This window comes from Carassius gibelio, chromosome A9, assembly GCF_023724105.1.
Source record: "Carassius gibelio isolate Cgi1373 ecotype wild population from Czech Republic chromosome A9, carGib1.2-hapl.c, whole genome shotgun sequence".
Classification (NCBI taxonomy): Eukaryota; Metazoa; Chordata; class Actinopteri; order Cypriniformes; family Cyprinidae; genus Carassius; species Carassius gibelio.
The window spans coordinates 19,202,850-19,218,273 of NC_068379.1; the positions used below are offsets into that span (position 1 = coordinate 19,202,850).

Sequence of the window (15,424 nt, forward strand, 5' to 3'; positions counted from 1 at the left end):
CGGAGACTGGAATAAAAGGAACTTTGATTTAGTAAAGGCACAGAATTCATAAAGTACAGATCTCTTTTGGAGACACTACATTCCACATCACAGGATGGAGTGTCAACTGGTCCAGAAATAGCAACATATCAATGTGGCAGATGAAATATATGACTTTTAAGTTAAACTTTAAGTGCTTTGTTTCAGGGGTGCAAAAGTGGTTGGCACGAATTAGCATCGATTAGCTTGTATCTGAATGCTCCAAATGAACTCAGACCCCATCCAATCGACCTGGACTGAGATACCTGAAGGATGTCTGAGTGAATCATGAACATAAAACTTAAAATATATATTTTCACACTGATAATAACTATAATCGTAGAAGTAAAAAAGGACTATGTACAAAATGGATGCCTGATTCTACTTTTCAAGTACAGGGACACTGTGAGTGTAAACAAAACTGGTTTCACGTTTTAGGACTAAAGAGGTTCTAGTGCACTCTATCCTCACTACATTGCTTAGTGGCGGTTAAAGTGAAGAATTATGATTTAATATAGTACTACAGTAGCCTACACTTTATATTTTTTTCTAAGTTGTTAATGAAGATTATTGTAGTACCTTTTACAAAAATATGAAAAACGATTCGTCCCTTCAAGTCAAAATGACAAGTTTAATTTAATGAACTAATGCCGTTTCTTTTTGAAATTTACTAGCAATTTCTAAGTAAAAAATAGTGTATGATTTTTTTATATTCCCTTTTTTTAAACAGTATAGTCTAATGATTGTGATGCATCATTTGTGTTATTATTAATGAGATCTGAGCCATCTTTTCTAAGAGTGTGAAAGCAATTTTGCTGTGCTTAAAGGGGTCTGAATGGACTCTTGTGAAAACACCCTCAGACTGCATTTTACACTTCATCATTACCTTCATTAGAATCAACAGAGCGGCAAATGAATTCTCCGAATTAGTTTACGAGAGAGAGGGAGGCGCGTTACCTCTTGAGCTTTGGAGACTTCATTTTGTCCATAATCACAGGCACGCAGTTGGTCAGTTCAGTCCAGTCTGCGTGCAAACCGCAACTCCAACCCGTGGAGAACCTCGAGAAGAGCCAGGACTCCTGCTTTCCCGGCCGGTGGCACGTGCATTTCTTCTGTCCCGCTTTGCAGTCGCACGGCTGCTCCAAGCGAATATTCCTGACCAAGTGCCTGCCAAATGTGGTCCCGCCTGTCTTCTGAATATGCAGAAACACAATCACGTCATCTCCCTTGATGTTGAAATCGACATCGCGTGTCAGATCGCGCTCTGTGAAATTGAATTTGGACGCACATTTAGGTGGGCTGTCTTCCTCCGGGTCCTGCTCCAGGTACATGTCATCGGTGGTCGGGTCTGGAATGGGTGGGGGACCGATCCTAACGAGTTTGTCTCCTGTCCTGAAATGGCAAACCTGACCGCCTGCCGGACAAATATACTGGTACCCAATCATAACAAAAAGAATGGCTAAAATCGGGATGAAAATCCATTTATTGGGTTTATCATTCATTTTAACACAAGGAAATTCTTGATGCAGTTAGTGTGAATCATCTCTATCACCTCTCCAAATCTTCTTCCAGGACGTTCGTATGGGATCCAGCCCAAAAAACCCATGCCACATGTTGATATGGTAAAAAAGTGTGACATCCAAGGATTCTCATCAAACGTGCTCTTTCACAAAGTTGTAAAAAAAAAAAAGTGCAAGATACCAAACAAAATACAGTTCTGCATAACCAAATTCTGTTCAGTAACCAAACATCGTGGTAATACAAAGAGTAAGTCTTCAAAACACTGACGTCTGCTGCCTGTGTGCAGATGAAAGGATTTGAAGTGCCTCGTTGGTCTGTTTTATTTTGCGGAGACTGTTCTCCATCCACCGCGCGACACGCATCAGCGGGATGATGCGAATGATGTCAGTGAAACACCGGTATAGCACGAGCTCTTTCGTAGCACGCAAACAATTTGATCTGCACCTGGTCCCAGTCCAGTGCTCTGCTAGATTTTGCAATAAAGAGTTGCCACTACTGAGAGAATTCGCTGTGTGTGCTATTATTTTCTTCACAGTTCTTTGCACTGTGCAATCTTTCTTCAATATGACTTTGTGGAAAATACTAATAATAACATGTTTTTGGAGCCAAACCTATAATAGGAATTTCGTTTAGATTTTTTTTTCCACAAACGATTTCATGCTGCTCGTTTTATGTTCGACCTCAGACTAGCCATATATTGTCGCATTTAATTTGTGAAGTTTATTAGTAGGCTACCAGGCAATACACTTCTCTGCATGTTCATGTAAGTCTGTAACTGTCAAATTAGATTTTAGATCTTTGCAGACTAATGTAATATTTCATACTTTATTTGTTTAATTTGTAGAAATTTTTTTTTCTTCTTTTCTTGGAAACGACTCACGAGTGATGCAATAGGCGGTTTCTATATTACATGTGAGTTTATCCATTTAGCCTACTTCAGCTTTTGCTAGCCATGTCTCTATCATTCGGTCCATATTCACTCTTCTCCATGCAGCGCCCCCTTTGAGTGCGACCAGGGTGCGAGCTGCATGGTCAGTGCTCTGTATATTTTACCCTAGATAGCTCTTTCTCTGAACGAATTACTTTACAAGAATATAAAAGCTTTAATTCAATTAGCCTAGTAATTAATTCTAATGCAATAAAATGTTAAATACCCTATGGAGTAATTTAACATACAAATCTGAAATATCTAAAATATCAGTCACAATCTCTTCAATATGTTAACAATATTAAATAAACTCATTAATTAAATAATGTACACATAGCCTATATGTAGCCTAAATGTCTATTTCACTATTATCAGCAACTCCAAATTGCATATTGTATAAAACAAATAAAATGAATAATATAAACATAAAAAATCCCCTCTCAAAAATATTATTAAGATTTTATTCCTACTTAAAGGGTTAGTTCGCCCAAATAGCAAAATTATGTCATTAATAACTCACCCTCATGTTGTTCCAAACCCGTGAGATCTCTGTTTATCTTCTGAACACAGTTTAAGATATTTTAGATTTAGTCCGAGAGCTCTCAGTCCCTCCATTGAAACTGTGTGTACGTTATACTGTCCGTGTCCAGAAAGGTAAGAAAAACATCCTCAAAGTATTCCATGTGACTCCAGAGGGTCAGTAAGAATTTTTTGAAGCATCAAAAATACATTTTGGTCCAAAAATAGCAAAAACTACAACTTTATTCAGCATTGTCTTCTCTTCTGTGTCTGTTGTGAGAGTTCAAAACAAAGCAGTTTGTGATATCCGGTTCGCGATCGAATCTTTTGATGTAACCGGATCTTTTGCAGTTCACCAAATCGAACTGAATCAGTTCGCGTCTCCAATACGCATTAATCCACAAATGACTTAAGCTGTTAACTTTTTTTAACATTGCTGACACTCCCTCTGAGTTCAAACAAACCAATATCCCGGAGTAATTCATTTACTCAAGCAGTACACTGACTGAACTGCTGTGAAGAGAGAACTGAAGATGAACAGACTGACTCGTTATCGAATGCTGAACACCGTACTCCTAACTTCTAAAATATGTTAATTCTGTAAGATATTTCTCTGCCATTAATAAGCTAAACTTTATTTCAAATACTCGGCCTACAAGTCACTAAAATGTTGAAGCTTTTTACCAAATCGGAAACAATGTGTCGCTTTCCCGTTTGTGGAGGGAATAAAGTTGCAGGACCCCTCAATGGCGGCATCCTGTGACACCGGGTGATACAGCGGCTCAGCGTCCGATGATTTAGGTTTGTTTTAAAAACATATTCATAGTCTATATCACAGAGTCAGGCAGGGGTTTATTTCTGCTGAATAATATGTTGTTATTGCTCCTAAAAGAAGGGCTAATAGGGGTTGAACAATTTGTGCTACACGTCTTTGATCCCTTTTCCCTATCTTAATATTTCCTCATTCGTTAGAATGACCAATCACAATCATTGTCTGTTTCATTTGATTTGCATAAAGTGTATGCAACTGACAGTGATGCTCAAAGAACTAAAACATGTATCAATGATGTAATAGATAATCGACACGTAACGTTACATTGTAACAGCTTTTTACTGGACAGTTTAATGCTGCCTTGCCTTCTTTAACCAATACTTCTCAATAACTTAAATGAAAAAAAGAATGAACATTTCCCGGCTTTTGCTCAAGTGAATATGGAAGTCATCTACTTTCCTATGGAAGACATTTTATTGCCTATATTGCCACGTTATTGTCCTGGAATAAGATATATTTAATTTAACAAACATTGAACCTATAATAGGGGGTGTATTGTCTCAACATATGGGATATGATGTTACCATGGAAACCTGCTGTTAACTGACAGTGATTTAAAAATAATATTTTTGTGTGAAACATAAAATACTATCCCAGTAAAAAAAGACCAACTTCAAAATTCTATCTGCATGTAAAATGTGTTTATTATTGCATTTATTTATTATTATTTATTAATGTGATTATTACAATTAAACATTACATAGTTTACACATTATTACAATTCTGAAGCAAAAAGCAATTAATAGGAGGTTTTATGATGTAACATTTTTTTTTTGCCATTTCTAGCCATTTTATAAAAATATGCAAATTATCAACAATATTCAGTTATTCCTAGATATTTCTTAATATTTTTAAAAGTGATAATGATAGTGCTATCTTTATATTCTTTTAGTAGTGTCTGATCATGAGGGTGATCTTTCTTGTGCTGATCTTGCTGAGTGTCTTTCATGTGCACTCAGCATCTAAAGGAGTCGTCGCCAGTCTTCAGGCCAAATGGTCCATGACCCCTCTCCTGCTGGAAACAAGGTGGGCTGGAGTTGTTATTATTCTCCTGTTGTTCAGTATTTCACTGACTACCCTTCGTACCTAAATAACCGCCTATATATATATTATTAGTTTGTCAAAACTTTAGATTAAAATTTATATAATGGACAGCTGCTTCAGCTAGTTAACATTTCTTAGTTAACAAGTTGTTCTGTTTACTTTGATCTATCCATCTAGTTATATGTATAGAGAGAGATAGAGAAACACACAGACACACAAACACTGTGGTGGCCAAAATTTTACATACACTGTGCAGGATCTGCAAAGATGATACAAAAATGCATGTTATTTTTTTATTTAGTATTGACCTCACATAAAAGACATTTCAATATGAAGACTTCAAATCCAAAAGGCTCTTAAGTTCCGTCTGAAACTTTAATCTAAAACGAGCATTTCTATCAGGCTCCTGTGTTTATGTTCAGTTATTTCACTTTAATGGCAACATAAATTACCTATTCATTGCCAATAAAGTGAAACTACTGAACACAACCACAGGAGCCTGATAAAAATGCTAATTTTAGAAGAAAATTTCAGACGGCACTTAGAGGCTTTTGCATTTGAAGTTGTCATATCGTTCTCAAGAGAAAATAATAGTTGAATTTATAAAAATAACCCAAATCAAAAGTTTACATGCGCTTGATTATTAAACTGCCCGCTGTTCTTAAGAAAAATCCTGCAGGTCCCACATATTCTTTGGTTTTTCAGCATTTGAACAGTATTTGAACCCTTTCCAGCAATGCCTTATGTTTTTGAAATCCATCTTTTCACAGCGAGGACAACTGTGGGACTCATACGCAACTTGAACCTGTTGTAATAGTTGCATGAGTCCCACAGTTGTCCTCAGTGTGAAAAGATGGATCTCAAAATCTTTCAGTCATTGCTGGAAAGGGTTCAAATATGCATAAGATGCTGGAAGGGATTCACGAATAACTATCATGAAGAAAAAAACAGCTGTGGATCATCCAGGTAACAACACAGCATTGGGGTCATTTTTATAACTTCAACTATTATTTTCTCTTGTGGACTATATGTAAACATATTTTGTGTGAAATATCTTACATTTTGTGTGAAATATCGTATTCAGGTCAGTACTACAAAAAAAAAAAAAAAAAAAAAAAAAAAAACATGATTTTTGTATTATCCCTCTAATTTTGGTCAAATAGATTACAATTTACAAAAACAAATGCTTGACACTTCTGGTTTTCCTAGAGCAGTGGTTCCCAACCTTTTTCCTTGGGGCCCCCCCTATGTACGTATTTAACAAACCCCAGCCCCCCCCCCCCCCCCCCCCCACAAATATATATGTGTGTACTGTGTATAATTATTTTGTATATAAATACACACATATTCATGTATATATTTACTATTTTTACTTATTTATATATAAATTATTTATATTTATATATAATATAAATTATGTATAAATGTATATATACATGCAAAAAAAATTATTAATACATGCATATGCGTGTATTTACATACAAAATAATTATACACAGTTCACACATATATATTATGCAAACACAAACTTTTATTTTGGATGCAATTAATTTTTTTCCCAGCACTAATATATATATTTTTTACTTCAGTAAATCCATGGTGAATGTTGCAGATCTGGATAGTTCACACTGGATAGTTCATTCACGGCACAATGTTTCTTCCTGGTTTCAACGCGCTGTTTGATAAGTTAATAACGGAGAAATGTGAATGTTTCTCTCTAGAACTCGCAGCAATGTTATTATTTATTTGGCTAATTCAAATGCTTTCTGTACTGGATCTCTTATTAGCGCTGTGCAGTAACAGCGTCGCATGATCACGATCGGCTCGCGCTGCACTGGTCCAAACTGATAAACGGTCCGTCAACCACACAATAACGAGCAGTTTCGTTCCGCTTGCATTATGTTTGCCATTTGATGTTGGTCACTGTTGTGGTCGCGTCGGCGTCTCTTTTACATTATGAGCGCGCTTGCCACGCGCAACGGGCCTACATTTGAAATAACGAAATTGTAATGGAAATTGGCATTGTTAGCATATGATTTTTTTAAAACTTTGAAAAAATATTTTTTATATAAAATTATTAGTAGAACATTTTATGCATCTTTATTCCCCTCAAAGCATATCCGCTCCCGCGCCCCCCCTGTGAACTCTGGGGGGCGCGGACCCCAGGTCGGGAACCAATGAATCAATCAATCAATCTTTTTTTCATTTTTTTTTAATCTGAAGTTTTTAAATCTTTGGTTTACCTCATAGACAGTATTATCAACGGTTTTATCCTTTTCTATAGATAGCAAGAGATGAACCTCCCCTTATGGCTGCGCTGCCTTTGTGGTTGTTCATGGTCAGAATACCTGCAGCACCAAGGATATGAAGAAGCTATTGAAGACTATTTTTGTCCATACTTGGTTTTGTGTCAAAATCAACTGGTTTCTCATTTTATTTTTTTGTGACCTATGCAGGTCAATACCTTACCTATACAAGTCTGACCACCAGTACCCCCGGGGTCAATGAAACAGACCTCCCTGTAGCTGTTCTTTATGCTTAAATCGGCATCAAGGAGATCAGCACTTTTCATAAGGTTCTGTCAGAGCGGGCACAGGAGGGCAAACTCGTCTATGTGCTAACATTGTGTTTAAGAGTATTAGCAGTGTAATTTCATTAAGATTTAATGTTTTATATAGTTCAAGAATTTATTAAAGTCTGTTCCATGTAGTAAATATTTGTTGTCATTCACGTTGATTTCTTACCACAGGAACTGAAAAATTTAAAGGTGCTGCTGTCTGGATATGGTGTTTAACTTGCAGTTAAAATTACTGAGCGCAAAGCTGTTGATGACACACAAGTGAAAGGTATCGTACAATGTCCGATTGCCTTTTGTGTAATAGAAGTGTTAAAGAAATAAATGACTGTACTCAAAAACAGTTTTATTGTAATATTCAATGTTAGGAAATATGCTTTAAATTATGAGTAGCTTGCTAAACTAGACTACCCCTCAAATGTTTAAGATCAATTCGATTTTTCGGAAGAAATCAATGTTCTTTTATTCAGCTTTTATAAGTGACTATAAAGACTTTTGCATTGTTAGAAAATATTTGTATTTCGTATACAGTAAATGCTGTTCTTTTGAAATTCATCAAAGAATCAAAAAATATATATGTAACTCGACAGATCACAGTTTTCACAATTTTAAGCAGCACAACTGTTAACACTGAGAATTCATTGGTAAGGATAAAGACAGCTTTGAAATACAGCTTTGAAAAAAAATTGGGTTGCACTTTATTTTACAATACTTGTACTTACATGTACTTATAGTGTACTTTCAGTGTATTTATCTAAGAAAGTTCTGGTAATACAAGGTAACTACATGGGGTAGGATTAGGTTTAGGGGTATGTTCAGGGTTAGTACCTAGTTATTACATATTTATTGTAATTACTATATTAAGTACATAGTATGTACATGGGGAACAGGACTGTAAAATAAAGTTTGAATGGTATAGAACTTTTAAAGTAGTTAAACTACAGAATTAGTAGTACAGAAACTAATTATTGGAAGAAAAAAATTTACTGTGAACTGAAGTAGCTAATGGTAATGAAACAAATGGATTAAAACTGACTTGGTCTGAATATGTTTACAGAATCCAAATCAGTCACCACTGATAAGTGGATGAAAATGAAGTCCAATGTTTTTTTTTGTTTTTGTTTTTTTGTTTAGGAAATTAAAGTAAGGACTCTGAATGTTTTTCTTTCTTAAAATTTCTTTATCAATCCATACTGTAGATCAAAATGAATGATGTCTTTTGCACATAACTGTATGTTTCTCACTGTGTCCTTTTCCACCTCCAGAAAGTCTTAGCCAGAGCTTCAGGAGGAACTTGGAGAGCACCAATGACATGACTCCTCTCAAAGTGTGGGAGCTCCAAGGTGGGCAGGCTGCTGTTATTGATGGTCCTCTCTTACAGTGTTCTGGACTCTGTGCTGCATCACAGAGTGAGATTAAACCGATCCTCATGGTTCCTGGAGAGAACTGTCCACTTGATGAATTGGGAAGCAGTGGAAAGGTTGCAGTTTGTACCCTTTGCGTGCTACAGCGATCTGTCCTATTCCTGTTCAGACTTCTGAACAGATGCTCATGTTCACAGCCAAGTTCAATTTTGCACTGTGAGACCTGGATAAATAAGAGCCGCTTTAGTTTTGTGCTCATAGATAAATGAAGCAATTTATTTTACTTGACATGAAGAGCTCTCATGGTGGTTATCATGATGGTTATTGAAACAGTCATTTGATTTTGTAATAACTTTGTGGAATTGTATGTCGTAATAACTTTGATGTGGAATTTTTTATCTTTCATCCAGACTCTGTAGACTAGTTTATAAATCAAGCTATATGGCAACCACAGTCGTAATATTTTCTTAATTGCCTCACCTTAAAATGAAAACATATTGTACTTTCCTGATGTTGTTCCAGACCTCTGTGATGTTCTTCTTTCTTTCTTGGAACACAATTTTGTTTTTGGAGTCACTGTTTTTCATACCATAACAATGTATCCTAATTATTGCAATTATAATAATGAAGCTCAGTCATCCAGATTCATTCACAAGTCAGTAATCGCTGCTTTTAACATGAATGCATTAAGGAGAGCTAGGGCAGATGTCCACATTTTCTGTATATATTACTTAAAATTCGTTTGTAAAAAATGTTTATAAAAAAAACTGTTGTATGATTTAAAATAGTCTTATTGAATACGTCTGATATTTCTATCATGCCTTTGCATCATGAAACCTGAAAGCTCCTGTTCCCCATTCAGTGTAATCACATAGAAGAAAATAACTATAGATTCTACAAAATTATCTTTGTGAGTTTAAGTAATTTGTGGCAATGTTGAAGTTATTAAATGCAGTCCATTTACAAAATTTTTGATTTCTATTTGAATTATGAATAGTTTTAACTAAATATTTAATTGCAAGCATTCTTCATAGATTATTAGCTCTTTTAAAAAAGATTTTGAAATGCCTTCTCTGTCTTTCCAATAGACCTCAGTTTCCAGGTGGCATCTCGGATCATGACTATGCCAAAGTTTGATTCTCTCAAACTGATGCAAGACCTTAGCCAAAATTTCCCTAGCAGAGCCAGGTAAAAACTCTGAAATTCAGTCTTGGTTTCTCTGAGAGAATCCTAGACAGAAATCATTGCCTTTCTTACAACTCTCCATCAGAACTACAAAAGAATAAAGGAAAGATATCCTTATTAAGTCCAATATTTAAAGGAAAATAAGTTAAACATGTCAAAGAAAATTGTGAACAGGAATATCTGTACCAGTTATTGTTGTAAAATATTCCACTATGCATTTTTGCATGTATAACAGCAAAGAATGCATGCATATGCGTTCTGTCTAGGTCATTTTTAATGTGTGACTGTGACTTTCCTCCACTGCTCTTTAAGACCGCTTTATGTGGAGTGTTCAGATTATGCTGAGTCAGAATTACTGTGCTTTACAGTTTGTTAGCATAGCTGATATGGCGTCTAAGAGGGAACAGGTTTTCTGAGATTAAAATGAGTTTTTATGACTGTTCTGGGATGTTGACGAGAGCTAGTACTGACTGTGATGATTTAATGTCCCCATAGATCACTGACAAGAGTGGCCATAAACCAAGACATGAAGAAAGAAATAGAAGACATTCAAAATGTATGGTTTTATCAACAACTTTTCTGATGATCGCTGTTAAAAAAGTTTCAAGTACAGCCATGTGGGCCCAGATTTCTCAGATTTATTTGTAGAAAATGAAATGTGCCTGTACTCAGTTTGACGGGTATGGAGTGTCTTGAGAGTCTCAGATGATGAATCCAATAAAAAAAATCATGTTTCAGCAAAACATGTCCATACTGAATGATGTGAAGTTCATAAAGTGATGGTGTAGCTGACGGAGTTTTTACGTTTCATAGGTTGAGTGAGTCGATGGGGGTCCATCCTAGAGCTGTAATCGGGCCATAAAAGTTAGGCCCGACAGGACCCGAGCCTGACAAGTACATTTTGACTGACAGCTTTGTAAAAGCCCGAACCCAATTACAGCCCGACATTATTCAAATGTGCCTTCTGTCAAGAATGAGTCATTTATACATGTTTTAACATAATTTATTCATAACTAACATAGACTAGACCTGTTGGACATGGGAATAAAGAAAAAAATAAGTCCTCTGTGACATCTTAACATCTCAGCACTCTAAATAGACATAGGCTCATTTAGCCTATAAATAGACCAACGCACTAATAAAAACAAGTATTTTTTAACAAATTAAATTAAGATAAATTTTAAATTAAGATGGGTATTTGGCAATAATGAAATTAAGATAAAGGCTCCGCCAGATTTGCTTCGCCACTAGCAGCTGACATTTAATAAAAAATAATACCACCATTAGCGTAAATACTCAGTCCACATTATGCATTTTAAGACTCAATGAATATTTAGTTGTAATTTGAAAAACCTTTACTCACAGAGATTAGGTTAAGCCTACATGTTTTTGTGGAGGAAAATGATTGAATCCACTGTAGATGTCTTCAGCGCGTTCCTGCGCTCACTGATGGTGCGTCATTATTCACTCATTATTCTCATTATAAACATGGTCAAAACTTTTTCACACCTCAGACTTTGCTTTAGTTTTTGTGCAACCAAAACGTAATCGCCAGAGGCAAGCCTCTGTTACACCTACTCAGCATCTATTTTTGCATCTTTCTCGCGCTAATCGAAACGCCTCGCAAACCAGAGCGCAAGCCCGAGCCCGGCCCGAGCCCGCGTATGATATAAATTAAGCCCGAACCCGACCGAACCCATCGGGTCCCATATTTTATTTTATTTCATTTTATCTCATTTTGGCTAATGTTGAACTTAAATTTAAAATGTTCTTCTGGAACCCAAGCTGCAGAAAAAAAGTGTGATATTCACTGTTCACATAAAGGCTTTCACAATTTAACACATGTCTGTTGCTGTCTGGTTACTAGATGGTTAATGGTATTGAGCAGGACTCCATGTGTCGTCATTGGCCCTCAAGTCTCCAGGAGCTCCCCAGAACAACATTTCCTGGAGTTATTCGACAAATATGCCGTAACTTCTGTAACCTGGTGAGTCAACTTGCCTGTGAGTTGATTATAGTCTAAGCTGAAATCTAGCTGTGTGCGCAGGTTTATGCAGGGATGTTTATCCCCTGATGTCCTCCTTTTTTAGAACTGCTGTGCCTATTTTGTGTGAATTTGTTCATTCTTATTCTAATCTGGGAAAGAATGAAAAATTATTTTCTTTGTTGTTTGCAGGGTCTGTTTCTTGACCCAGTACAGGAGGAGATGTGCACTCCTCAATAGAATTTAATACATTTTACTTGAGCCTTAAAAAATATTCACTTCTAAACTCAACTGTATTACAGATATTGTCACACTAAATTCATTACATAGCTTTTCAAGTTTTATAACACTTAATGTTTTCTTACTTCTCTATAATTTCAACTCAAATCAATATTTCAGAGACTACAGAGACTAATGTACTCATTTAATTTTAGTGAGATTTTCTTTTCTTTTTTTGTGACATGAAGGTATTTAACAGGGTAGAAGTTGGGGAGACTATCTCTGTGGATACATAACAGAGAAAAAAGGCTATACGGACTTCGTCCGCAGAAAATCATGGAAACTACTAACTTCTTCCAGAGAGCTGCCTTTATGGTATGCTACCCTTACATTTTGCTTCATATCTCTTACTGTTTTTCATTCATTGGTTCATTGGTTTTTATCACACATTCATCTGGTACAATGGCCCCAACTGATCCAAACCAGTGCCAATATTAATCTGTCATCTCACCATATCATTGTCACTGTAACAATCACATGATCCCTGCAATCTCCATCAAAATGATTTCATCAGTGTTCTTTACAATGTTCTTTGCTAACTGCCTTAATAATTTCTGTTATAATTGAATAAAGAGTTGCTGAAGACTGGGATGACTCGACTGTGTTCTCATACTTGGACTCCAGAGACAAAATGGCAGTTTTCTCTAAGAGAACAAGTATTTCATTAGAGATGGTGAGGCATGTCTTTTTCATATATATTTTGTGGGGGTTTTATATTTTATGTTTTTTAGTAGCTGCTATCAATGAAGTGTTTGACAATGCACTGCTAGTATTAAATCATAATTAACATTACATTTTCGGTTTAATGTGTTACTTTCAATAATTTAATACGTATTACATGTTGACATCTTAGCTTTAAACCTATCCAAACTGTGTTTTTGTAAAAACCATTATTCTTAAGTAATGTTTAAGAATAATGTTTTACTTCTCCTGTTGAAGAGGAAGTGTTGTATATCACAGATATTGAACAGCCCCCTGGAAGGCAGTTGCTCAGATATGCCATGAAACATATGGTAAACTACTGCAGTTTTTATTTCCAATTAGTTGTATCCACAGGAATCTCATCTTCAGAGAGCAGAGGCACACGTGCATTTTAGTAATTAATCTGAGAGTAATTCATCTTTGAAAGCATTCTTCTACTTTAGGTTAATGAACAAAATCCAAAGTTAATGATCCAATTAATATATAAACAAAGTACAGAATAGCTGTTTAACATACAAGTAACATTACTAATATCACAATTCTTTCTCCCATAATCTCTATATGATGATCAGGGTTTCATTTTATTATGTAAACTGACCCAAATAATTGAAGGCATTCATAATCACATACTGTGGTTAACGTTACCGGTTTGCTGTGGTCTCATGTTTGAGAGAGTCTCTGATCCACAGTGTTTGTTTGCAGAAATCCAGCAGCTCCAGCTGTCGTGTCGGGTGATCAATAATCCCAGTGGAAAGCCCACGGAGGACAACAGCGGTCTGTACCGAGCCATCTGGGCTTCTCTACTTACCCAAAGCAGCAAGAACACACTCGTCTTCACCCCAAAACTCCTCAAAGAAGAAAATGTTGAGCTCCTCAAACAAGGCACCAAGATTAAGCACTTACTTAAACAGGTCAGTGAAGTATGAAATACTGTGTCTGGGTAATGTGGAATTGTATGTACAGCATTTTGACTTCTGAAACTGTTCTTGTCTGTCTGTCTGCTTTTTTTTTTTTTTACTTTTAATTTATGTCACTTGATTTAAGTTGCTGCAAACGTGTCTTCTTCCTCTCCTGTCAGTCTGTGTACTGATTTGAAAGACCAGAATGTATATTACAGAAATACAGATTGTTAATTCCTTGTTGGCTGTTTATGGTTGCAAGATTATTATAGAATTAAATTGATGCAGATTATTGACCTCAAGATCTGACAAGGTTTTGGAGCAAAAATGTTTTATACAACTATGATTAGGGATCCAGTGATCTTAAACTTCTGGACCATATGAAAAAGCTAATAAACGTATTATATATATCCAGTATCCATATCCAATATCCATTCTGTTATATAATGATTAAAGTAAAATGTTTCATCTTAAATACTGTGCAGTAACCAATAGGATACAGATATATGGTACATCATTAGCTGTTATTATAATTTGGTATTTTACGTAGTTTCAACCGGATTTAATTATGTTAAAATCAATTTAATGCACTGTTTTTTATGGCGTTTTGTTTTTCATTTAATGTGTTTTCTTAAAATATAGTAGCTTGTGTTCTCCCACTTGCAGTCTGCCCACTTACATCTAGAAGGCTTGTGTCTTCCAAAGCACAACAGCAAATAAAACTTTTATAGTTTCCTCCTGTCATCAGCATAAAATGACACAAGCAGGGCCTCTCTTCTTTTCCATGGTGTGCCTTTAGCCCGTCGCCACATCCATTGAAAACCACTCAACCACATGTTATTTACTCAGACTTACAGACAAACACATCTCTGGGAATGGCTGCTCTGTACCTGGTACAAACGCAATTGGAATCTAGGGTTTACTGACAGAGTATTGCAACTTTCAGAAAGACTGATCAGTCTTTAAGACACATGGAGAGCTTTCTTTTGGTTATTTCTCTCCTCTTGTCATTTCATTGTCCTGCTCCTTCTATTTATATCCATCATAACTTGTAAGATAAGAGAAAGTGTTCCATCTAACCCAGCATTCCTGAGTTTTATTAGTTGAAAATATTTGGAAAGAGAGACTCTTGGTTCCCTGATAGCTTGTGTCTGGGACCTGTAATGGCTCGATTATTGAATGGCAGGGAAGAGCTGTTGGGCTGACATAAGCATTTTTTTCCTTTTGGCCAAATAAAGGAAACACTAATAATCTGACTCTGTTCAGCTCATACACCCGTGATTTGTTTTCGGGACTGAAGCCATTTTTTCATTACAAGTCTGATAAATGAAACTGTTTAATGATTGATTAGCGCTACACGGTCACCAATGGCGACACATTTTTCAGAGGTCTAGCCAATTTAATAATCCCCTCAAAATACTCCAATGACCGCGCTTGCACAAATACACCCCTTTAGTTGTCAATAACTCATTGATCAACTATTTCCTCATTGCAGTGTAATCGAGAAACACATTAATGAGCCGTACACATTTTTACTAGACTTAGTTCAAATGAGTCCACCCCTGAGGTCACAC

At 36.0% G+C, this 15,424-nt stretch overlaps 1 protein-coding gene and 1 pseudogene across 1 annotated transcript in view; one reads left to right on the top strand and one right to left on the bottom strand.

The window, feature by feature from the left end:
- The window catches only part of LOC128019858 (heparan-sulfate 6-O-sulfotransferase 3-B-like), a 49,898-nt gene extending 48,013 nt beyond the window's left edge, over window positions 1-1,885 (bottom strand). Inside the window, exon 1 of the mRNA XM_052606158.1 lies at window positions 976-1,885. Coding sequence (XP_052462118.1) covers window positions 976-1,520 — 545 coding nt within the window. The 5' untranslated portion in view covers window positions 1,521-1,885. The remainder of the gene's footprint in view (window positions 1-975) is intronic.
- Window positions 1,886-4,722: 2,837 nt separating this feature from the next.
- The window catches only part of LOC128019361 (UDP-glucose:glycoprotein glucosyltransferase 1-like), a 32,741-nt pseudogene continuing 22,039 nt past the window's right edge, over window positions 4,723-15,424 (top strand).